The sequence below is a fragment of the Alligator sinensis genome, unplaced genomic scaffold, assembly GCF_000455745.1.
Source record: "Alligator sinensis unplaced genomic scaffold, ASM45574v1 scaffold585_1, whole genome shotgun sequence".
Taxonomy (NCBI): Eukaryota; Metazoa; Chordata; order Crocodylia; family Alligatoridae; genus Alligator; species Alligator sinensis.
Window position 1 is genome coordinate 942,324 of NW_005842530.1, and position 24,871 is coordinate 967,194.

The following is a 24,871-nucleotide window of genomic DNA, read 5'->3' on the forward strand; positions in this document are numbered from 1 at the left end:
CTGAGATTAAGCAATTCAGTGTTTCAGACCTCTTTAATTTTTAGTTATTTTAATGGCACTTGGGTTATACTAATCATTTTCTTATTAATACCAAGCTATTGCTCTTGGTTTGTTTATTTGAAGAAAAGGAAGGAAAAGGGAAAGGAGAAAGCCTACTTTGACACTTTGGAAATTACACTGTTGTTTGGCACGATGGCAGAATTTAATTAGATCAAACATAAGTGAAAACAAACCATGGCATTTATTTTTAGGACACAGCCTCCTCCAAGAATCACAGAATATCTTGCAGTAAGAAGCAGAATAGAAGGTGAGAGCTTTAGAGAGAACAGTACAGAAATTCCCATCCAGGAGAAAGGGAAAAAGCAGAGAAGTAGAAATGTGAATTAATAACATTAACTGAGAAGATTGTGTTTCCACAGTGGTGAGTATGGGATGCATATATAGACAGAAAAGAGTGGAAGTCTAAAATTAGTGAAAAGGTATGTAGTCTTACAGATTACTTCATGTGAAGAGAGAATGCATGCATATGAATGTGGAAGGGCAGTGTGACTTGGTATGTGTGTTAATGTGAGGGTGAATTATGGGAGTAGGATGTACTGATGGAAAGGAAAACGGTGGGATTAGTAATATAAAAAGGCAAAAAAAATAATGTAATTTGGGGTTATAGATAATGGACTGGGCCGTAATGTGAATCAGAGATTAATAGAAAAAACAAGGATTTTCTTTCTCAAGCAGGATTCTCTAAGCTCCCCAAGTTTTCTGTTTTAGACTGAATTATCAGACATCCTGATTCTCAGGCTGTTGTCCCACTTTGTGTAAGATACAAAGTGCCCCACTGTCATTTATTTTACATAACTAGCAAGGTGCAAACAGTCGAAGTACGAAAATTAAATGTGTGTTATTTTACAGGCTGATGTGCTTAGAATCAACTAGTCCCAGGAAACCAAGGGAGTGGCAGTTTGAGGGAAAAGATTTTGATTTCCTATGCCTCAGTGTCAGCAAGAGCAGTAAAAGCAACTTGTTCGTTCCCTTTTCCTCTGGATCTACCATTGGTGACACATCCCTCCTGAAGTATGTCATACAGTAGTTTCTATATTCCCTTTCTAGAGGTTGGAAGTATCATCAGGAGGAGTTCTTTACTGCTGCAGCCAAAGAAAAAACTGCTTCCCATGGATAATCTCTCCCAATAGGGAGAATGGCACAAGCTGATAAAGAGTTATTTAACAATACACATGCATCTACAGGAACTGAAACCACTCTTCTCCTTTGACTGAAATGGTATTCAGATGTAAGACTTTGGCTTGAGAAACTCAAGTCTTTATCTCCAGTGATGTTTATTGAATCTGAACTTGGGCTGGTTTTATACAGTGTTTAGATCCTGGGCTTAGCTGGCTAACATTGTATTTCCTGTAACCTAGTTGCATTCCCCTCCTCGCCCCCATCCCTCTTATGTTAGCCCCTCGTTTGGGCACTCTATATTTCCTTTCTGGCTTTTGTCATCTTTTTGGTTCATGATTCTTAATATCTACTAATAAATTTAAATCTGCTCAAGGTGAAAAACATTTTAGACTCGATAGCCTTTTGTTGTTGTTGTTATCTTTCCAAGGGTTAAATACTGGGAGTCCTGTGCAGATCAATGCTAGTCCTATGAACATATAAGGGTTAAGTTGTGTGTGTTAATTTACTTGTTTTTATCCCTCTTTTTTTTCTTTTTATATTGCGCTAACACATGCCATTTATACTATCAGTACAGTGATTTTTAAAATTCATCCCTTACAGCATGGCCAGAGGAAACTCTTGCATGGTCGGCTGTTCACATTCCAGCAGGGGGCAGTGCAGTACTGCACCTTTACAGAAAGCACTAATTAGAATATCACATCAATTTTTAAGCAATCTACTCTCCTAAGGAGCAACTGCATGTTTAATTTGTGGTGGGTTACATTGGCCCTGTGTTTGGAATTTCACTATACACTTGTGATTCGTACAGGGGAAACCTCTGAAATTGGTGGTAGACATGCTGCTGACAATGGTCAGCTGACCTGTCTACTGTCTCTTTGAGCTGTACGTAAAATTTTGTATATCGCGCAGAGCAGAGTTGTAACTTTCCAGCGAATTCATCAGAAGTCTTAAATCTCTCAGCTGTCTCTCTTTTCTTTTTTCTTCTTATCATGGGCTTTTTAGTTAGTGTAGTTTTAGAAAGGGTTTCTTTATATTTTTTGCTTGTAATTACAAAACAGAGAAAGCAAAATAATCAGATTAAGTAGGAGAAATACATAAACTCATGGTAAATCTTTTAATTCAATTCACATTCTACACAAATTGTGCATTGCAGGAATGTTTGTGATGTTTCTCAAGGTTTTTGCCTATAAAATTATATGCTAATACCTGCAATGGAAGATTTGTGTGTACAGTAAGGGGATGCAACCATTTACAGATGCAAGCAATTGACACCCAAACATCTACTCTCGTGAATGGCATTTTGCCCAGTTTGGAGACTTCAAAATCTGATGGCCCTATTTTGTTTAAGCAACTAAAAACCCAGGGGCATATCTGACTGAGGTTTTATCTTCCTGTCATCTCAGCCTCAGTTTCATGGGTAATTCTGATATAATGAATTAAATTACACTATCCCGATTTTGCCAGTAATTTTTAAAACAGACAAAGGTTCTTTTTGGGTAATGAGAGGAGTCAGTGCAAGAGGCCTTGCAGCCACATCTCATCTTTCTTCTATGCATTCCCTTGTAATTTTAGCTGCAGTTCAAGAGTGGTAATGTAGTCCTTGGCCTGCTGCTCTTGTCATTGATGCTTAGGGAATTTGGAGAATAGCACAAGAGTAAAAGGGTTTCAGCTGGCTTTTTGCGAAGAAAAATATGCATTAGTCCTTAGGTGAATACTAAATAGTTCTTACAGGGGGAATTTTTTCTTTGGAAAAGCTCTTATTCCCAGGCCAGTTTCTCCATAGTTTCCTTTAAACTATATCAGCGTAGTGTCAGAACCAAATAGTTGTATGCCTATGGCACAGTGGAACATTCCTTTGGTTTGATCCATAGTGGAACATTCTGCTGTCAGTCATTCTGCATGCCTGTGCCATGGTGGAAAATTTTGATACATATGGCAAGGGAGAAAGTAGGTCACAGTAGGAAAATTCCGCTATGTAACTATATGCCACCGTAATGGAAAGTTACAGCTTAGAAAAAGTTCCCGCCATTCGTATGCAAATACACACACCATTATTGACCAGTTCCAAATTATTCATATTGGTGACTAGCGATTGGCTTGTTAGTCATATAAAAGTTAGATCAGTTTCCGCCCATGTTGGAGAACTCCTCATATTGCTCCAGGTTGGAGAACTCCGCATATCTCTCCAGCTTAGTAAGTTGGAGCACTCCGCATACACCTTGGAGAAGGAGAATTCAGAGAGCGAGCCTGGAGAGCTCGAACTCCGCGCATATATCTCTGAGAATACCTGGTGGCCTGATCACCTACCAGGTACTCCCCGTCAACGACCTACCCGACGTACCCCCCTTCGTCTGGCTAGCCTGTTCAGCTGTTCACGGACGTCTCATCTTGCTCTCAGAAAGCTTTCATTTGTTTGGTTTGCAACTGTAACCTAAATCAGTTTCTTCTTCCTGCGCTGTGTACACCGACGGCTTAAGTAAATAATTTCTTTGTTCAACCAATACGCTTTAGTGCCTAATTCCGCTCCATCGGTCAAAAAGTACCCACCTGCCGTTTCGGGCTACTGGCCATAGCTCCGGCCTACCACTCGACCGCCACACGTAGTACTAGAATACTGTAATACTGCCTGCAGTGGGACCATATGACATCCAGTGGCAAATGGGAAATAATCTGCTTAGCTCTAACCACTTTCCTTCTGCAACTCCACTATCTCTTTTTTCCACAAGTCCTTGGTAGAACCGATGTTTCATCCAGCTAACATGCTCTATGAAGTCAATCCTCTTTATTATGGAAGGCAAACATTTTCCATGGTCTTCATTCCAGGCAGTAATCCTAAACCAAAACAGTAATGGGAAAGGAAGCTTGGAAAAGGACATGTCGCACCACTGGGCATCACCAAATGGGCAAGGGTAGAGCATGGAATTACTGGATGTGGTTATGGAATGGGGGCCTTATGGTTTCCCAAGTACTTTAGTTTAAACATGCCATTTACATCATGTTTACCTCAGGAAAGTTAATAAGGGGATAGACAATAAATAGAGAACAGATCCTTTTTCACTGCTGCCCTTCTCAGGTTAGCCAAGTTCTGTTTGGAGTTTGCAATGGTGGCCTCTTTCAGCAGTATAAAGTCAATCGAATCTAAATTTGTGCCAGGGAAGAATTGCTGTAGAGGAGCAGAGTGGAAATAGTTCACTGGTTCTAAGGTTTAATAACCAATTTATTCCAACTTTGCATAGCACAGCTGTCTGTATGCAATATACTGGAGAGGAGAATCAAGTCTAGGGACAACAGAGGCAGCCAGAAGTGTTGGAACTTACAACTTTATCTGCATTGGTAGGGAAAAGCTGCTGAGTGGAAGGGGGATAAATCTTCAATGTTTGTGGTTGGGGGCTTTTTTTTTTTTAAAACCAAAAAGTAATACTGTAGTATGGGCCTACTCTTATTTTTGATAGACTGGCTAAGCCATGCCTTATAGTAACAGACTTGTATGTGGGACACCACATATTCTAAAGCCAGGTCTGCTCATCATGATACTTCAGTATTATGGAAGGTTTTGTACCTAGATATTGGATCCAGATAATATGTTACAGGTATGAAGTCAATGGAATTATAATGGTTCATGCCAGCCATCTTGGTTCTGTCTGTGCAGAACGTGTGTGTGTGTGTGTGTGTGTGTGTGAACCTTGCTCCAAAAGCCTGCAATTTTTTTTTAAAGCATGAGAAGATGAAATCTGTCTGTGCTGTACACACACACACGCTCATGTAGAAATGTGCACTCCAAACACCGCCCTTATAATTCTTTTCCACAATAACCAAAGTTTCTGCATGTTGTTTATAAAACAAACCTAAAATATTGAGCTTTTCTTTTTTAGTTTTTTAAAAGTGCAAATATAACTCAGAGCCAACAAACTACCATTGTTACTCTGCAACAACATACGTGTGTGAATTTTTTTAGAACATTTGGGCTGGCTTTTGAATACCAAGTCTCAGCTGAACAGGAATTCTAATGGCTGAGGTCTAAGCCCTTAATAATAGGGGTTTATTAAGGAAACACTGACAGAGCCTGAACTGCAGTGGCTTGAATAGCCCAGCTGAAATAATGAAATGCTTGTGGCAACCAGAAAATGATTGCTTGCTGGCATAATCCCAGGGTAGACTTCTGCCAAGAGCACACATTCTTTCCTTGCCAGTTTTTTTTCTTCAAATAGGGAATACAGTACTGAATTTCTACACGTAATAGTGGAACAGCAGAACAGGAGGATGTGACAGCTCCAGAGCAGAGTGAAAGAATTACAGATTGAGGACTATAGGCCAGGTTTCCAGCAGGTAGAAATCTGTGTATCTCCATTGTCAGTAGAACTTCATCAACTGAGGCTTCAAGGCTTAATCTTTTAATTTGGGAATACAACCCAAAACACCGGAGAATGTTAAGAGCTTGTAGATCTAAAGCTTCTGTGCCTCTAAATTGTTCTCACTAGAACGTACAGGTTTCTCTAAAACTGCTTTTTGTCAATGGAGTATCTTTAGATAGAGGATACTTATAAGCATGCCCTCCAGCCAGAGCATGCTTGATTCTAACAACAGGTGGAAATGGTGCAATTTACAGAAACGGTTGTGGTTCTGTAACACCATGGAAAGACTAGCTCAACAGTTTAAGTGCCCTGTGGAGAGCAAGAATATTTGGGACTCAGCTCTAGTCTCCTGGGATGGCAGGAACTGAAAGTGCTATGGAGGTAGGATTTTTTTTCTAAGGCTGAGGACAAAGGTGTCTAAGTGGAATAGTCCAAATAACTTATTTGAAAAATATTCTAACTTCACAATTAAAAAAAATAATCTAATGAATGTTAATTTTAATTGTCCATACTGGACTTCTAAGGTCTTTTTACACCTACTGCCATTCCAGCTGAACACTTCCAGCCACTGCTCTTGGTCATGATTTCTTCAGTTTTGTCTTCCAAGATGTTAAAGCAATTTACTAGACATCTTAATATTTGTGTGCCAAGCTTTTGAGCAGTCTGATTTTGAGGAATTGCTAGGTACTTGTATGGAAATTCATGCTTTTTTAAAGGGGTTTCAAATTGGGCCTCCAAAAGAACAACACTTGCATTGTTTTGCCTCAACTTTTTAGCTTGGCATTTTATATGGAAGTGTCTTTCAGCAAATGCGAACTGGCCTGTGTTGGTTAATATTTCTCATATGCTTTTGGTAAATATTGAAAGCTGCGTTCACTGTTGAAAAATCAACATGAAACATCAGTTAAAATCTTGGCTTTGTTAAGGTCAATGGGATTTTTGCTATTGGATTCAGGATGGATTCAGGATCTAGCCCTGCTGCATATAAAAATCTTTTTATAAATATAAAAAAATTATAAATATTAAAATATAAAAATCTTTTAAAATATATTAAACTTATAAAATTTCACAAAACCCCTGGAAATGACAATACATAAACAAATTCCACAGCATTCTAACAATTGTTACAAAATTTTGGTCTGCCCTAAATTTAACAAATATGTCCGCTTTTACATTACAAAATTTGCGTTGCTCTTTGTTAGCTGTTGATGTTTATTTCCCTTTCTTCCAAAATGAGATAGCTTGAGATGTGTCCCTTGTTGAAGACACCTGGCTCACAAAGGGTATTCACATTTTCTTTGGATGTTCTGGTGAGTCTTCATTGTGCTGTGAGAGAGAGAGAATAAATGAGTGAATGTGTGTTTAATTATTAAGCTGTTTAGGCATCAAGGGAGAACTCTGACCTCAGGTAGTCATAAGGTGCAGATTGACTCGTTAAGAGATTCCATCCAAAAATAATGTCTATTTATACGAGGATCAAGGAACTCAAAAGGGTGGGGAGAAATCTTCTGGGGTTAGAGAAGATGAGTTTTTTATTACACTTGGAAAGATAATTAGAAGAGCAGTAAGAGATGGTGATCATCAAACTCCAGAGTTTATTTGAGCTAGTGAGGGATGTGGATTTTTTTCTCTCTCTCTTTCTTTCAATTTCTTCCAACAGTATTTCAGCAGATGGGACAATAAGAGAAAAAATAGTGGATGATGAAAATACAAACACTTATTCTTATGGGTTTGTGGATAGATGAAATGGACACAAGGAAATAGCAGATTTGCTAAACAGTGGTGTGGCTTAAGGGAAGCCATTAGGCAGTTTCTTCTAGTGTGGCACTTCTATACCAGACACACACATGTGTCTTGGTTACGGGGCCAATGTGGCACGTGCATTTATTGCTCTAGCTACAGGAATTTCAATGACATTCTCCAGCAGGATGTCTAGTGATCAGTGATATTACTTCTGGAACTGAGAGAGTCTGTATGATTTTATGGAGTTCAACAATATAGAACAATAGATTTAAGTCAAAAGGGCTAATGTGGTCATCAAATGTGACTTCCAGAATAAAATGTGCCATAGATTTTTCACTTATTGATGCAACAGTTCTGAAATTAGGGGTCTTGAGGTCAACTGGTGTCACAACAGTCATAAATGGGGTCAAAAGCTGGACAGCACTTCAATTTATACTGTTATCTGGGGTCACAAGCCTGCCAAAAGTGTTTTCCAATTGGAGGTGGTGCCACCACTACAAACAGTTTGGGAACTATGACACCAATGCTTGCAGAAAGCCCACATGACTGTTACATGCTTTGACATGTTCCTCCCTGGAGGGAGGTGCAAAGTTTAGGAAAAGTGAGATGAATACTAGGAATAGAAATGATAGATCTAAAGCTAATTGTTAAGATGGCTTTCCTCCTGGTAGATCACTATTTAAAAATGGAACTTCCTGTATAGAATAGTCTCTGAACTAGTGAAGGACTAGTATTTAAGAGGTCTGGTTTTAGTTCCTGACTGCTATGTACTTCTAGTGTGATCTTGGGCAATTTGCTTATTATGTAGTGCCTCAGTTTTCCAGCTGTTAACCAGGGAAAATAATACTTCTAACTCTTCACTTTATAATATAAGCTCTTTAGGATAAGGACCATCTGTTCTCTTCTCTGTGCTGTGTTTTACACAGGGCGGCTGTGATCTTACTTAGAGTACTACTTTAATATGAATAGTTACATATAATAAATAAAACAAGAAGCAATCTTGGGTAATGACAACACAGATATCTTTCCAGCTAGATCTATAGATGGTCCAGAAATGTTCTGGAGTCCCCTGCATTCTGCCCTAGAGCTGGCAGCGTGATTTTTGAGCTCTGGCAGCAAAGAGTATTGGTGTAGACTTAGAAGCAATAAGACACACATGCCAGAGTATGGTTAAAGTGGTGGGTGAAATTTAATAAAACTAACTGATGAGGGACCTCTTCCTTTACTACCTGGCAGGGTACTACCTCCAGAGCTGAATTTAACTGAGTACTAGCGAGTGTAGATTTGACAAACCTGATGATGGGCAATGCCCAAGTTACAGCCCCAGGTTAGTCTGGGAACCATGGCTGGAAGCTAGAGCCCATTCCTCTTAATTATACTAGACAGAGATGAGCAGAGGGAAGCCTCAAGCTGCTGATTGGGTTACAGGGATCTCATATTGGACTTGTCACATGAAAACCTGCCACAGAGGATTGTTGGCGCTGGGTTTATGACCCAGATGCTTTGTTCCGGGGGGACCCAAAACCCCCAGATGGACTACTACCTTTCCATTTGATAATAGATAAATTTATTGATACACGGCGATAACAGAAAAGAATAATACAAGCAATTTTATAGCTACCAACCCTATGGCTGTAATCAGAGTCAAGTTACATCTGGCCAGGACACGAGGTTCACTCTGAGGTTCTCTCTTGAATGTCTGATGTCAGCAGCCTGGAGGTGAGAGGCTGAGGCCCATCCCTCAGTGGAGTAGATGACACAGGCTGGGGGTATGCCCTCTGTCCACGTGCCTCAGGTTCCTCTCTCGGGGACCTCTCTTAGGGACCCTTTGCAGGGACAGAGGATCCTTTGTTGCTCTAAAGTCTCTGCTTTTATATTATTTTCCTCTCCTGATGTCTTTTAATCTGTGGCTATTGCCCATTGATCTTTCTGTGGTCGTCATACTGTCCATGTTCTTTCCTGTCAGCATATTCCTTTGTTTCACAAGCCCATCACAGACACATATCCTAATTTGGGCTTTCTGGGTCTTTTGCTAATTTGGTCTGCTCCCCCAAAACTGGAACTCTTGGCCAGTTTGTAGATGGCCACCAGATCCCCTCTCAGCCTTCTCTTGTGGAGGCTGAACAGGTTCAGGTCCCGTAGTCTTCGCTCATAGGGCCTGCCTTTTTGCCCCCCAATCATGCGAGTGGCCCTCCTCTGCACCCTCTCAATGCTGTCCACATCCCCCCTGAAGTGTGGCGTCCAGAACTGGATGCAGTACTCCAACTGCAGCCTGACCAGTGTCGCATAGAGGGGGAGGATCACCTCCTTGGACCTGCTCATGATGCATCTGTGGATGCATGACAAGGTGTGATTAGCCTTCCTGACCATGTCCCCACATTGGTGGCCCGTGTTCCTCTTGGTTCCTCCTCCTTTTCTGCCTCTGTGCTGACTAGAAGGGAGTTCCCCAGCCTGTAGGTATGCTGCTGGGTCTTCCTCCCCAGGTGCAATACCTTGCACTTGTCAGTATTGAAACCCATCCTGTTCTCATTTGCCCACCCCTGTAACCTGTCTAGATCTAGTTGTAGCCTGTCCCTCTCCTCTAGCATGCCCACTTCTTCCCACATCTTAGTGTCATCCACGAATTTGAACAAGGTGCTTTTTACCCCCTCGTCCAAGTCACTGATGAAAATGTTGAACAGTGCGGGCCCGAGGACCAAGCCCTGGGGGACCCCACTGCCCACATCCCTCCAGGCTGAAAAAGACCTGTCCACCACCACTCTCTGGGTGCGGCCCTCCAGCCAATTTGTGACCCATCTGACTGTGTAGGTATCAACGCCACAGTTGCCTAATTTTTTAATGAGAATGGCATGAAAGACAGTGTCGAAGGCCTTCCTAAAGTCTAGAAAGACTACATCCACCGCGACACCTTTGTCCAAGGATTTTGTGACCTGGTCATAGAAGGCCACCAGGTTGGTCAGACAGGACCTGCCTCTAATGAACCCATGTTGGTTGCCCCTAAGCATGGATCTCCCCTGCTGGTCCCTCACAGATGTGCTTCTGGATAATTTTCTCAAAGAGCTTCCCCAGGACTGAGGTAAGACTAACGGGCCTGTAGTTTCCTGGGTCCTCTTTCCTCCCTTTTTTTGAAAATGGGGATCATATTGGCCCTTTTCCAGTCCTCCGGCACCTCGCCAGAGCACCATGAGTGCTGTACCAGGGGTCCTGCAATGACCTCTGCTAATTCTCTCAGCACTCTGGGGTGGAGATCATCAGGACCTGCTGATTTGAACACATCTAGTCTCACCAGAAGTTCCCTGACTTGATCCTCACTGACCTTGGGCCTGGCAGTGCCTCCTCTGGGTCCGTCGGGGATCCTGGTGGGGGAGATGCCCCGGTCCCTGCTCAAAAAGATAGAGGCAAAGAAATTGTTAAAGGGGTTAGCTTTGTCATCTGGTGTGACCACCAGATTTCCCTCTCTCCCAACTGTAGCTGTACCATGCATGCATTGTGAGGTCTGACCTCACTGCCTGGTCAGCATGAGCAAAGATAAAACAAATGGAAATGTAATCAAGTCCTCCCCAGGGGTGGCCATGAAGCCCCGAGAACCCTCTTAGCCCTTGTCACCTCTGCTTTTTTGGGGTCATCTCCCCTTCAACTTTCCTGCCCTGCTTTGCTGTAATTATGTCTTTATAAGAAGGGAGGCTGACCCAGGTCTCCCCAAGCAAGATTTCCCACTTATGAATCCAGATGTCACCGCTTATTGCCTTAGGGGCTAATTATGTGGCCTCTTCATCTCCCCTTATCTCCCCTTATCTCCCAAGCCTGATCACTCACTAGCCCAGGCTTGCGTCCTCTGCCTCTCCTGGGCCCAGGTCTCTGTCTCCTTCCATCCACTCCCAAGCACTTTGCCCATCTCACCTACTCTTGCATGTAACGCTGCATCCCTGACCCTGTTTCCACTTCTTGGAGGAACTCGGCCTCTGGCCCTGTCTCAACCCTTCTCTGGGCTCTGTGTCCCTGCCCCTCAGTCTCCGGCTGTGGCACTTCTCAGCCTTTAACCCCTCTCTCTGGGCCATGGGCCTGCTCCTAGGTTAGTTGAGATCCTTGGGCTCTGTGGCCCCAGCAGTCGCTGGCTATGGCCCCTCCTTAACCTTTGGCCCACTATTCCTGGGCCCTAGCCTTACTTCTAGGCCAGTTGAGACCTCCTTGGCTATGGGCTCCCTGGCCCTGCTTGTTCTTACCCCTTGGAGGCTATGGGTCCCTGGCCTGGGTTCTTGCCCCCCACAGGCTACGAGTCTTGCTTACCCCAGCTCAGGTGTTAATTGTGTTAAACAGGAGCCTTGCTGCAGCTCTGCTGCTCAGGAGCTCTTCTCTCCACAGCTCTCAGGGCTAAGACTGCCTGCTCAGCTCAAGCCCTGGGCTTATATCCTCCTAGCCCAGCCCCTTTACGTAATGTGGCTCCTAACTGCCCCCTGCCACATCTGAAGGTTGCTTATCATACAGTTTGCCTTCTCTTAAAGTAGCAGGAGCACCAAGCCCCCTGCTACAGGAGATCGAATAGAATTCTGTTGGACCCTGTCATGGAACAACTTCTAATGTAATGTAAGAGATCCATCAATTAGCTATGGGTAAATGGTAGAAAGTCCCTCAGTTCCTTGTTGCTGCTACTTCTCAAGGATCTCTTAATGAACCACATGTGTGGGAAGTCCTTAGTTGTTCATCACATGTTTTTGCCATCACTTGGTACCTATGGTCCATTAGCATCATGGCAGACAGAACATGTATTGTAGTGTGACTTTGTTGTCTGATTGGCAAGTGGGGACAGAGCCTCTTACACAAGTTCTGTCCCTTGTTCACTAATTCCTCTTACAGAAAAATGATTTAAAAACAAAACTGAGCAACATTACAGTCCCATAGAAAGCAGGATCATTTGCACACTACTTTTATTTGTGGTTGAATTATTTTTTTTTTCTCTTTCATTTCTACATAGGTCATGCCAGTGCCCTGAGATATTTTATTTGAAGCATGGAGGCAATTTCCAGGAAAAAAAATAGGCAGGGCTGACATGCCTTCACAAAGATTAATAGAGGGCATAGGTGAAAGTTCACATGGTTTCAGCTTAAATAGCTTTCTGACTACATTGAATATTCTGGAGAGCCAAGTGAGGGGGTGGGAAGGAAGGAGCTTGGGAGATTTAATGAGTAAGACAAGATAAGAAAAGGGCTATATTTTTTAGCACCATGAAGTATTTCTCAGACTCTAAGGAAAAGAATATCTGGAACTGACAGGCAGTTCAAATATAGCAAATTCAAGTAGTTAATCGATATTGAAGTATAAAAGGGGAGACAGGCTAACAAAACGGCAGGAACTTATATATATAACTTCGCTGAGATGACCTGACAGCGTTGTGGGACTAGTAACGTATGGCAGAGTATTACCTTGATCCTACAGTTGTCTGTGGGCAATCAGACACCTGTGCCCTAGCCATGGGTCCCTGATAGGTACAGAGATTCATGGACACCTATGCACATGCCCGACGCCTGCTCTAGTGTGTTCTAATTAACACCCTCCTGCAGTCTCTGTGTCACCCATAGTCAGCATCTCTGTGCTTCAAAATGGCAGTGGAGATGCTTTAATTAAAGATTGTTAAACAAGCTTTAGTTAAGGCACCTGCAGTGCCATTTTGAAGCACAGGATGCTGAATACACAAGACGCTGTGGGTGCTTTAATTAGAGTGGCTCCTGAGAGCTGATCCAATTAAAGTGCCACCCCCCTGCCCAAGCACATGTAAAGACACCCCTTGTGAATAAAGTAAACGGCAGGATTGGGGCCCCATTTACTTCAATGTTAATCATTTAAATTCAGCTCAGGAGAGCATCTCTTAAAAATGACTACCAGTGGGTAGCTGCTCAGTGGTTAGTGTGGAACACTGCTATAACTAACAGTCATACTTACCACTTAAATATTGCTTTTCATCACTAGATCTCACAGCACTTTACCAAGGAGACAAGTATCATTATTCCCCTCCATTTCAGAAATGGAGGAACTGAAGCATGAAATGGTGCAGTGAGTTGCCCAATGTCACCCAGTTAAGAGAGATTCCCTTTGGTGCGGAAAGCGAGCAGAAGTGAATGCTGAATGAGAATGAGGCATCTGGTCCTACAGGGCAACAGTTTATGTTACAAAAAATGTTCTGTCAGAGAGGGCTGCTTAAATCAGTGCCAGTGCATAATAATGAAGCAATTGTTCTTGGGACTGTTTATACAATCTAGAAATACGCTATTTTTTGACAGTATCAGCAGTTGGAAGTTATAACAACCACTCTAAGATCATCTAACTGATTTAGTAGTAGGGCTAGTTAAAGTGAATTGGAATAAAAAGGGGAGTTGTCCCTCCATCAGCAAAGAAGAAGGGGATCTCTGCTTCTCTACTTTCAGTAGAGCAAGGGAGCTATAGTCCCCCCTACATTTGTACCTGCATTTGATCCTAAATTCAACTCTGGAAGAATAAAGCAATCTCCCAGTTATTACGGTGCTTATTAATGATTTGTATTACTCTGGGTCTGGCTTTGGGATCTGGGTACTGTTGTGACACGACTTGTATGAGCATGAAGTAAAAAAAAAGCATCCATGCCCTAACAATCTCAGCTAATCTTGAGAAAGAGCAGGCAGATGAAACAAACCAATGGATCAACCTGGAAGAGGAGGAATAGGCAATAAACATAATGCGAATATATTCTCTTGTATAATAGTTGTGTACTTATAGCTCGTTATCTGCCTAGCCATCACCACCAAGCTGAGCTCTTGGTGTCTCAGCAAAAGTGAGTATATAGTAGGAATTTGAAAGAGGTAAGGGAAATTTAGCAGTTCTAGGGTTGGGAACCTATCTCATTCCTAAGAAGTAGCATGAAAGTGCTTTTCTGGCAAATGGGCTATCAGGGAGGGTGGTAGTGATTATAGCTGAGGTACAGGGGAAGTGAATTTTACTCAGTGGTTCTGACTGGCAGTCATATGTGGAGAGTTAAAGAGCAGGTCTTCTGTGTTCTTGTGGCTGAATTTCCTGGTTTTGTGGAAACTGAGAAGTCAGAACTATTACTACTTGCTTGCATTAACACCCTTACAAATAAAACTCCCCCATGCCCCAACATGGATTATTAAATATTTATATTTACCGCAACTGTGATCATTTTGGTCAGGGTGAGAAACAGGAGCAAACTTCCTGTAAAAGGATTAAAGAGGCTATTAAACCAAGAAGCCAGAAACACAATAGAGTGAACTGAAATGCAGCTTTGGTTGTGGAGAGCCCCAGCTGGGCTTGTAGAAGGAGAAGGCTAATATAAGGTGACAGGTGCAGAGGTCAGCATTAGTCATCACTTGATAGCCACCAAGAAGAGTCACTCCAACCATCACCAACAGAGTAGGTAGAGATGGGAGTGTGTGTGGGTGCGTGAGCACATCTGTGCAAGAGAAGAGAATTGATCAAAGGGAATCACACAATATATCCTCCAATGGGATTTTGAAAGCCAGTGATAGAAATCTGGATATCTATACAATGACACTGGATCTACGGAACAATATTTGCCTCTGATCTTGTTCTGTGCTTACTACAGACTGGAGGAAAAGTTTGCTACTCTTAAAGTGAGAGAACAAAATCTTTAATCTTCTGGCTAAGGTTCTTTCACATTTTCCTCCCAAATACTTCTAATCAGGAAAAGTAACAAATGATATTTTAATTTTGACAGGGGCATATGTGTTTTCTTAGTAAAGTATTTTTTAAACTCAGCTCTTGTTTATTGAGGGGTGTATTTTTGTGATACGGTTGAGAAGAACAGTTGGGTGGACAAATGAGTAAGTGATAGCACTGTCTGGAATCAAGCACTGTGTAGGTAAGTATTGCAGAAAACTTTCTTTTGTATGCAAGTGGGCCAGTGCAGTACTAAAGTACTTCTGCCAGTGCAGATCCTACCTTCCCACTGAACCTCTTTCACTAAGGAGGCCTGATTTGCCAGTGGCATGTATTCAAAACTTCATGAAAATGAAACTCCTTTACAATCTCTCGTTGGATACTGAGAAACCCAAAACCTTTCTATGCTTTTGGAACCTTTAATCTGCATCTGTCTATTTAGATGTACAGTTAAATGGTTTCTTAACTATCGTTGAGTCCATAGCATCCTGTTCTGCACTTTGGAAAGAGAAGGGTGGGTGAGAGAGAGACAGTGAGGACATGTGTATATATAAGGGAGAAGTGCAGAGTAGTTAGGTAAATGCTTGGAATAAAAATATATCACTGCAGAGATGAAGTTCTCTTTCTGGTAGAGGGGTATGGGCATAGGCTACATTTCTCAAGATGTGCTCAAGGCCTCACACCGTTCAAAATAAAACATTTTAACTAAGATTTTGCCCTATCGGTAAACTGCAATATATATCCAGTCAAAAAGGAGGCCCCAGAAAGTGAGCCCACATGCAGCTTCGTCAGCTGGCATTGCATCATGGAACATATTTTTAAGGGAGTCTGGCTAATATAAAACAAAAGGGGATGTATGACAACATGCATAATGCATTACTACTCCTGATAGGGAGATACTGGTCAATGTTTTGTTGAAATGTTTTGTTTTGCATCAGTTAGACCTTATCAAAACAAACTATATTGAAAGGGTTTTTTTCTTTTCTTTTTGTTGTTGTTGTTGAGTGTTGTTGAAGCTGACACAAAACTCTTTGCTTCTTAAAAAAAACACACCAAAAAGCAAAATCCAGTGTGTTTCAATGGAAAACTGTTCTGTTAAATATTTTGACCAGCTGTAGTTCTGAGTTTTATGTCAACCTAAATTATGCTATACATTTAATGGCAGAATATCAGCACCCTTGGTTCTCTCTTATCAACTCAAACTATTAATTATGTCCAGGGAACTAGAAGTATTAAAATATCTACAGCATGTATGCCTGCCTCAGCTTGATGCTAAAGACAAACATGCAATCAGTTATGCAAATATCATAGGCGAGAAGAACTGTTATCCACAACTAAACTAATTACTCTGGTTTATTTACATGATTGAAGCCAGATTGGGCATGTTAATTGGGAATTGTTTAAGGAAATTTTCTCTTTATTTTTTTTTTTTCATTTGAATCATTTTTAATATGCTCCCCTTTTCACATAGCTCTCCATTTCCTTGCTCAATTTTATATCCAACTTGCTGGCTTCAGGGCTCTGGTTTGTGGTCTTTGTTGATGACCACATTATGAAATAAATGTGATTTTTGATTGTAAGTGTGCTGTTTTAGCTGCACCTTGTGACTTTTAAGCCAAAGTATTTGACTCAGCCCAGGTGTTAAGGCATCTGCCTCACACCACCTCCACTGAAGCTGCAGAGACATCTCTGCTGCCAGCTCTGAGCAGAAGTAGATCCTTGCCAGATGCTGTTGCTCAGCACCTCCCCTTGACAACCAATGGCTGTCTGCCACATCACAGGAGAGGGAAGAGAAACTATCTTGCCCTGTAAATGAGAACAGCATCTTCTGACAGAAGTAATGGGGCCCCTCTGTTCCATTTTGAGCTAAGCAACATACCTCCATGCTTCCCAAGGTTTCTTCTTCAGTTCTTTCATATCTCGTATGGCCTTTAAGAGCTCTTGTGTCCATCTATTTGTCTCTGTCTTTTCAGAGTAAACTACCCCTCCACAAGATATCCTTACTTTTACTTAGCCCAAGTTGACTTTGTCTGACACAAAGCTGCAAATCCTCCCTCCAAGTAACCTGATTCTTTGACGTGGAGCACTGCAGGGAATTAGATTCCTCTGAAGTGCTCTAGGCTGTGCCCCGAAGATTGATATGGTGAAGAAATTGATGGAAGACTGGGCTGGGGACTATTGCAAGATGATAAAGGAGGTGAGTTAGACTGAACTGCACCCAGAAGGTCCTTTAGGAACTGCTGACATGGCAGAATTTCTGCCTGGGAGGTTCTCTTTCTAGTATCTGTCATAGAAGTAAACTCATGAGATTAGATCTATTGTCTCATTGCCTCCAACTTTTTTATTTTCCTTTTATTTTTCTCTATCCACCAGAGAGAAAATCGATAATGAAATGACCCGTTAGATTGCAGTAATTCCTGTACCTCATCTTCTTTGGGAGAAGCCACTTGCTATAGTGCACTTCACCGTAGCTGCATTTCATCTTGCTGTCCATTTCATATTTTCCCTGTGTTCTCTCTCTATTTTACTTTCATTAACTGTTTCTCCCTCTTCTCATTTTTATTTAATTTCTTCTTCATTTTAGCAGTGCTGTGATTTTTTTCCTCTTATGTTCTTTATAAATCTCAGTCCAACTCACGAGTTAAACTGTTCTATCTACCCTCTCTTTTATCTATTTCTCTCGTGCGTTCATTGCTGTTTTTTTCCTTCTTAAAACTGCCCTTTTCCAAAGTCTTTCAGTTCCTTCCCTTTTATTTTCAACTTTCCCTTTTTGCCTGTGGCTTGTGCATGTCATTGCTAGTCATTTAGGTGGTGCTGAAACTGCCGTTGTATCAACACTTGCATCAACTTTGTAAGAGCTTTACTGTTTGGCCACTTAACCCTATTTCCTCAAGTTTGTAGAAATTAAAAGGTAATAAGAGACTTATGAAAAAAATCAAAAATATTAAAGTTGTTCCCTATTGCAAGACTTGAAGCAGACTAATTTTTAAATTTCATTTAATTTTGAATTGATACCATTTTTTACATTATTTTTAATCCAAGATTTTATTGGAAACATTTTTAGAATGGTGTGAAGTGAAAAAGACAAAAGATTTGCAAAATGGGAAGTTTTTGAAAAATGAAGCAATTATAAATGAAATGTACTATTAAAAAAAACCCCCTCTATGTCCCTTTATTTGCTTGTTTATTTTTTTGGAAAAGAAATGAAATATTTACAAGGAAAACTACAGGAATTAGCCCATGTGCTTTTGACTTCAATGTCTGCTGTCTGTTCTGTGTTTTCCTACCTTCCTGAGAAACTTTTGTGCCAAAGTGTAGCACAATGTCTGCAATCTGCTGGTAGCCCCTGCCCTTGCCAGTCTATGGAATACAAAGGCATTTCTGTAAATTTGTAGCTGAAATTGTTGACATTTGTGAGAGGCAATGAAAAGCATTCTGCATTGTAACATATAGCTTTGTTTGTTGCATTTCAGTAAAAAAGCACCTCAGGTATGCCTGGGTGGATTTAGGATTTTGAAAACGGGGTGCGGATGGTGAGCTACATCATCACATATAACACAACACACTTTTTCTCCAGGTAAAAAGAAAGTAGAAACTTTACTAATATGCTAGGGGCCTAAGGCTGTATTATTCAGTTTAAGATTGATGCAAAAATAAATATAACTTTATTGGACTGAGTTAAAAAGAGTCTGTGAGGCTGTGGAATAGGAGCTACATTATCAGGGTGGGATAGCTAGCTAACAGACAGCAGAATTACACAAAAAAGCTTTGCTTGAGTAGTGGAACATCAAGACTATTAAAAAAAAGAGAGAATCATTAATACCTGTGGAATTAAGAGTTTAGGCAGAATCAGGCAGATTTTAATGAGTCATGAAATCAATCACTGCTGCCTGAATAGAAATAGTGCTGCTATGGCCAGGCAGTTGGTTCTAAACTTCGGGTAGAACAGGAATCAATGGAGGGAGGGGGTGTACAACTGTACCAGTGCAACCTGCCTTCCCTTGCATGTGGATCCACCCCTGCAGTTACCAGATGACCTGATTTTGCTATAGAGAGAGGCATAAACTATGGCTCAGGCATTGCTTTAGACAGCTTGGTAAACCTATAGTGCTGCTACAGTTTTTCTGTTGGCAGATTTTGGGTGTCAGCTGTAAATTCTGGATCATGTCTCCATAGGATTTCAGCTCACAGAAGTTTGGAAGCATTTTATACTCCAAACATATGCATTTTACCCTGACTTGGTACTTGGGAAAATAAGATTTGCATTTGGACCTGCTTAGTACTCAATATGATAGAACTGTTTTATAGCATTTTTGTGCACATTATATTCCAAATTTTTCAGAGACACTTGCTCCAATCTCCAGATGCAACTGAGGAACACTTGGTCCCACTCTGACGGGGAGTTAAAACCTATTCAGAAAGTAGCTTTAAGTCATTTCGAAGCTTCCACATTCTGGTTTTACTTTGTCCCAATTAAGCCCCCCAGGTATAATCTTGCACCAGTTGTTAATACCCAGCAGAGCCATTGTGGCAACTGGTGATCACTGAACTGGATTCAGGCGTACCTGATTGGTCATCCTAAGTGGCATATTCATCTCTGTGCTACTTAAGGATGCACCAGTGCTGAGATGATTCCCATGATCACCTATTAGAGCAGTTAGGCCTTTTCTGCCAGATATAGTTAATATTAGAGAGTGGAAATAAGTTGATTCGCAAGACTGAAAACATCCTTGAAGTGAAATTTTGAGATGGGATGAAAATTCACTGAGGTGAGGTGATACACGAGAGGGAGCCTGTTTCAGAGGACAGGAAGTACAAAGGAGAAGGCTACCACATGAACAGCGGTGAGACTGTCAGGTAGGATGGTGTGCAAGGGGATAGAGTATAAGATGGTGTCTAGTTATGATGAACCAGATCAGAATATAACCTGGCTAGAAAGGCAGGTGTTTTACCTCTAGAAACTGTGCGACATGCAGAACGGAGACATTTTAGAAAACACCCTTGTCCTGGGTAGGAGTTTTTTTCTGCATGCGCATGTCCAGATGAGCAGGAATGTGCAGTATGTGGTGCTGCAGACCTGTCTGCGACTGTGCAGGCCACACATGCAGGTGTTTAGCAGTGCGGCATTTTTTTTTTTGACACCAGGAAATCCTGGTGTCAAAAAAACCCGCATCTAAAAAAAGTGGGGTGGTGCATGTGGTGGCAGCACGTGCCACTCAAAACCAGAGCCTGGCCAGCTGGAGACATGCTTAGGCTGCTGGGCAGGCTCCCTGCTGCCAGGTAGCCTCAGCTGCAGCCCCCAAAGGCCCTCAGGACCTCAGGTAAGGCTGCTGTGGACAGCCTCCCTTATCCCACCTGGGGTAGCGTGCTGTGTGCCAGAGCACACAAGCATGGGCATTCCCGGGGGACGAGTAGCAGCAGCACATGTTATGTTGCTGCTGTTTGTCCCTGAGGAAATGCATGTTCCTGCTTGTGGAGATGCGCCCCATGAGTCCAGAGGCCCCCTGACAACCCTGAAGGTACTTCTGATGATAGGAACTTGAATTTTCTATTGAGGTAAACTAAGCACATGTCAATCCCAGATCTTATAGTTAGGGACCCACTTAACTTGCGATGAGACAAAGTAATTTTCTTGGCTTTATCTCCGCATAAAGAGCCCATTTCGTGGGCATTTTGTGGTGGCCCCACCCTTGTCTGTTTCCTGCTTTGTGCTGCCCCTCCAGCTGGTGCCTTCCTCCTCTGGGTGGGACGTGAGGCCCACCAGGGAGAAGACTTAATAAAAACTTATTTTTATTTTATTTTTCATGGATTTTGTGGGCAACCCCATCCCAGATTTCACAGTTTCTGTGAAATCCACAAAACAATGATTTAGATAGGTCCCTACTTATAGTCTCCAAATTAACATCATTTAAACAGGTAACTATTCAAATGTTTCATCTAGCTTCACTGGCAGTAGTAAACCTTGATGTTTTATAGTTTCTGATGTTGGGATTTCCCTTCTGTTGTCCATGTCAGTAGCAGTTACGGAGTTTTTTCCCCAAGAAGGTATCAGCAGGGGACACTCTAAAGTGCCAAATAAAATTTCAGATTTCCTTTAGCATCTTTGTATTATAAACTCAGTTGCATTTTATTTCTGTCTTTGTGGCTGGAACTTTTCAAATTCACAGGTAGCAAATGCCTAAATTGCAGCAGCACAAAGTAGAGGCAGGCCAGATAAAATATCTCTTGCCCAGGAAAGTTTCATGGAAGCTTTGTATTTGAAAGATCAGACCTACAAACAGGGTCTAGGTGCTTTACGGTGCTTCATTTTCCAGGCCAGCAACTGTCATTTAATCTCTGAGCAAATGTGTTTTTACTTCTCATGTATTTGAATTTTGGGGCCTATGCTCAGATCTTGGGTTCATCAGTTAGATACATCACTGAGCATGCCTAGTGATAGTCACTACCCGAGGGTGTAGATCTTTTCTGATTGTTCTAACGTGTTTAAAATGTTGTATGTTCACCAAGAATCTTAGCACATTTAAGAGGAAGGGAAATTCATTTGAGAGGAAGGGAAAGTGTCTGAAGAGGGCACTCTAATGATGTAAGGTCAGTGATGACTCAGTTGATTTTATTTTTTGCCTATATAACATGTTTCTAAAGGAGCACTTTGCAAATATCTATTAAACTTAACACCAGCTTTAATCCTGGTTATATAGATAAGTAACATTGCCCACTTCCTACCAATGAGTAAACCGAGACATGGTATGTGATTTGCTCAGTCTTGCATGATGAGTCACAGACGGATCTGAAAATAGAAGGCAGGCATTTTGACTTCCAGTGCCATACTTTAATCAGTAGACTGCAGTCTCTCCCAAGTTTCTGCCAAGTGCGCAGTAATGGTACAATAACTATCCTATCTATGGCAGAACAAAAGTGCAGCATCAGGATTGCTGTGGATTAGGATGAAAATGATCAATGAGTTACTTCACTGGGAAAGAAGTTTTTAAACCTGGATCTTCTATAATTGCTCTGCCAAGGCAAATCTTATGTGCTCTCTGTTTTTGTTCCTATTGTCTGATCTCACCGCATTTCCATAACAATCCCATTAGATCGTGCTATGTGCTTTTACTTTGTTTAATTAGGGTTCCTTTCCCAGGCAGTCTGACCCTGAAAGCCTGATCATACTTTTTTTTCTCTATTTCCCAGAATGCAGCAACAACAACAACAACGTCGAATGGTCACAGCTGCCCTCTTGGCATTCATTTTTGTTTTAGTAGCCGTGAGTACTACTGAGGCTGGCAAAAAAGAGAAACCAGGTAAGGTCTGAAATCTTTAGGTGTATGAGTCTCTTTTACTATCAGTGGGTGTTTAAGTACCCCAGAAGGCGCTTAGTATTTAAATACCTCTGTAGATCTGGCCTTAGGTGTGTTTGATATTGTATTCATCAGCATTCTGCACTGTAATTTACCTGTGGGATGGTTGGGTTTCCTCCCTGCTGCCCTCAATTAATTGGAAGAAAAGTAATGCATGAAATGAAGAGGGAGTCACCATGAACACCAGCTGCTTTTTCTGTTCACTGGACCGATGTGACATTCCTCTGGGCCTTGTAAGTCCAACTCAGGCTGAGCGCTGACGCAAAACCCATGTGAGAGGTACATCTATGACAGTGACGGGCATAAAAATATTTGTACTGGTTATTACTAGGACAATTTCCTGCGTTATTAATTTCTTACATATAAAGATAGAGAAGGAGAATCTAAAATGGATTCAGCACTCACTTGGAAATGATTTTTTAATATGCCACCCGCTTTATCTTGACATTTTCCCTGCTTCAAAACTTGCACCATTCAGCCCCTGAGGACATCCAGTGTGCAAACCTGTACACTGACACAACTGACAGCTTGTGCTTAAGAAGGAGTCATAAGGCATTAATACAAGGGAGTAATAGACATCACAATTACACTGGTAGAAGCATATGGGTGGCTAAGAAAAGCATGGCAAGGAATTCTGAGGATCAAGACTTAAGGTGTATTTCAGGTGCATATGTGAAAATACAGGATTTGGAAATCAGGTATTCAGGTTGAATGTGAGATAGTGAGATGCATTAGTGCTCTATGAGAAGGAGGCACACACTGGAGCAATAGTAGTATTGCAGATGCACAACTATGTAAGGGCCAAGGGCTAAAATTAACAGCAGGCATTACTGCAGGAAAAGACTGAGGAGAAAGAACAGAACTGTAAGTGGTCTGGACCTTGAAGTAGGACTGGAATCATTGGGATGTTGCCAGTCAGATACAGTGTGCAAGTGGTGTGTGGCTCCCAGGATAGGAAAGCCAAACATAGTGGGCTCCTATAGACGAGCAGTGAGGCTGCTCTAACATGCTGTAAATCCAACACATTGGAGCAGACTCGATTAATCTACTGTGGCGCAGAAATTAACATGCTCCATCAGCCTCCAGCATCACATGGATCAGTGTCCCCGTGCTGAAAAATGGTGACGGGGTGCTTTAAACTAAAGCTCCTTCAATGAGCTTTAGTTCAAAGCAGTCTGCCACCATTTTTCAGCGTGAGGATGCTGATACACGTGACACTTGAGCACTTTTAATTAGCGCGGTTTGCTAATTAAAGCACCTCCCCCACAACCAACTGCCTGGAGCATGTCTATAAACACCCAATGGCTTTAGAACAGGGGTGGGCAATTATTTTGGGCGGAGGGCCGCTTACTGAGTTTCGGCAAACTGTCAAGGGCCACATGGGTAGCCCTGCCCCTTGACAGGTGCCTTGCCCCCTGGTTGCCATCTTATGACCAGAAGTCCCACCCCCAACCCCTAACCTTTGCCACCAGAAGTCCCTCCTCTTCCCCCAGAAGTACTCCTTTCAGCAAGGGGTTTTGCCATCTTGGAACCAGAAAAATACCAAATTATATTCTAATAAGCAAATACAGCACTCATTAATTTGATTTCAGAAAATATTTTTATCCTGATTTACATGTGTTTGTGTAGTGTACACAGAGGTGATTGCAAAATAGCTTAAAATTAAGTCTTGCTCTTGTATATTGTGGGGGGTGGGTATAGGTTTGTGGGGGGCTGTGGGTGTGTGGATATGTGGGGAGGGTGGGTATGGGGCTTGAGGGGCTGTGTGTGGGGGGAGTGTGAATAGGGTGTTAGAGGGGGTGTGAGTGTGGGGGTCTGTTTGTATGGCAGTGTCAGAGGGATGTGGGTGCTAGGATTGCAGCTGGAATACTGCGGTATGGTGGGGTGTGCATGTGGGACTCACCCTATGAACACACCCACACACACTGCCCCTGCCTACACACACACACACACACACACTGCCCCATGCCTGCACATGCACACTCTGCCCCTGGGCCGTATTTTTCCCACCCCTGCTTTAGAATGAAGGTACTTTGAAAGCTGTGTACAACATACTATTTCCTAGTATATAATATCAAGACCTTTTCAATTCGTTATGAAATTAAGAGCAGTCATTAATTTTTTGACGTGGAAAATGGGGATTTATTGCACTGACATGTTAGTTTATATAAAGTAGATATACAGAAATTAGTTTCTGTGAAAGCTGCCAGCTTGACTGCCCTGGAGCCTGAGTTCACTGTTTATCACAAAACGGGTACAGCATGGCAAGAAGAATGCAGCTTTCCTCAAAGAACCTTGGCAATGAACTTACTTGACTTGCACCCCTCATTCCTTCTAATGGGAGAAGGGGACTTAGTCACTAGGGCTGTGTGAAGCTTCAGGTGGTGATTCATTTTGGAGGAGATTCGGCTCAATTCGGTGGCCAAATCTCTGAATCCGAATTGAATTGGGAGACCAATATAAAGGTATGTATCGATTTGAAGCCTCCTAATTGATTCAGAAAAGATTTGGAGAAAGATTCGGCGATTCGGGTAGGTCCTGCTCGCTGCTGCAGGGAGCTGGACCCAAGCTCCATGC

General features: G+C 42.1%; 1 protein-coding gene across 1 annotated transcript in view; it reads left to right on the plus strand.

The window, feature by feature from the left end:
• The window catches only part of PTN (pleiotrophin), a 134,133-nt gene that overhangs the window by 70,643 nt on the left and 38,619 nt on the right, over window positions 1-24,871 (plus strand). The window contains 2 exon segments of the mRNA XM_006031814.3: window positions 5,938-5,952; window positions 22,128-22,237. Of these exon segments, the coding sequence (XP_006031876.2) occupies window positions 5,938-5,952; window positions 22,128-22,237 (125 nt within the window).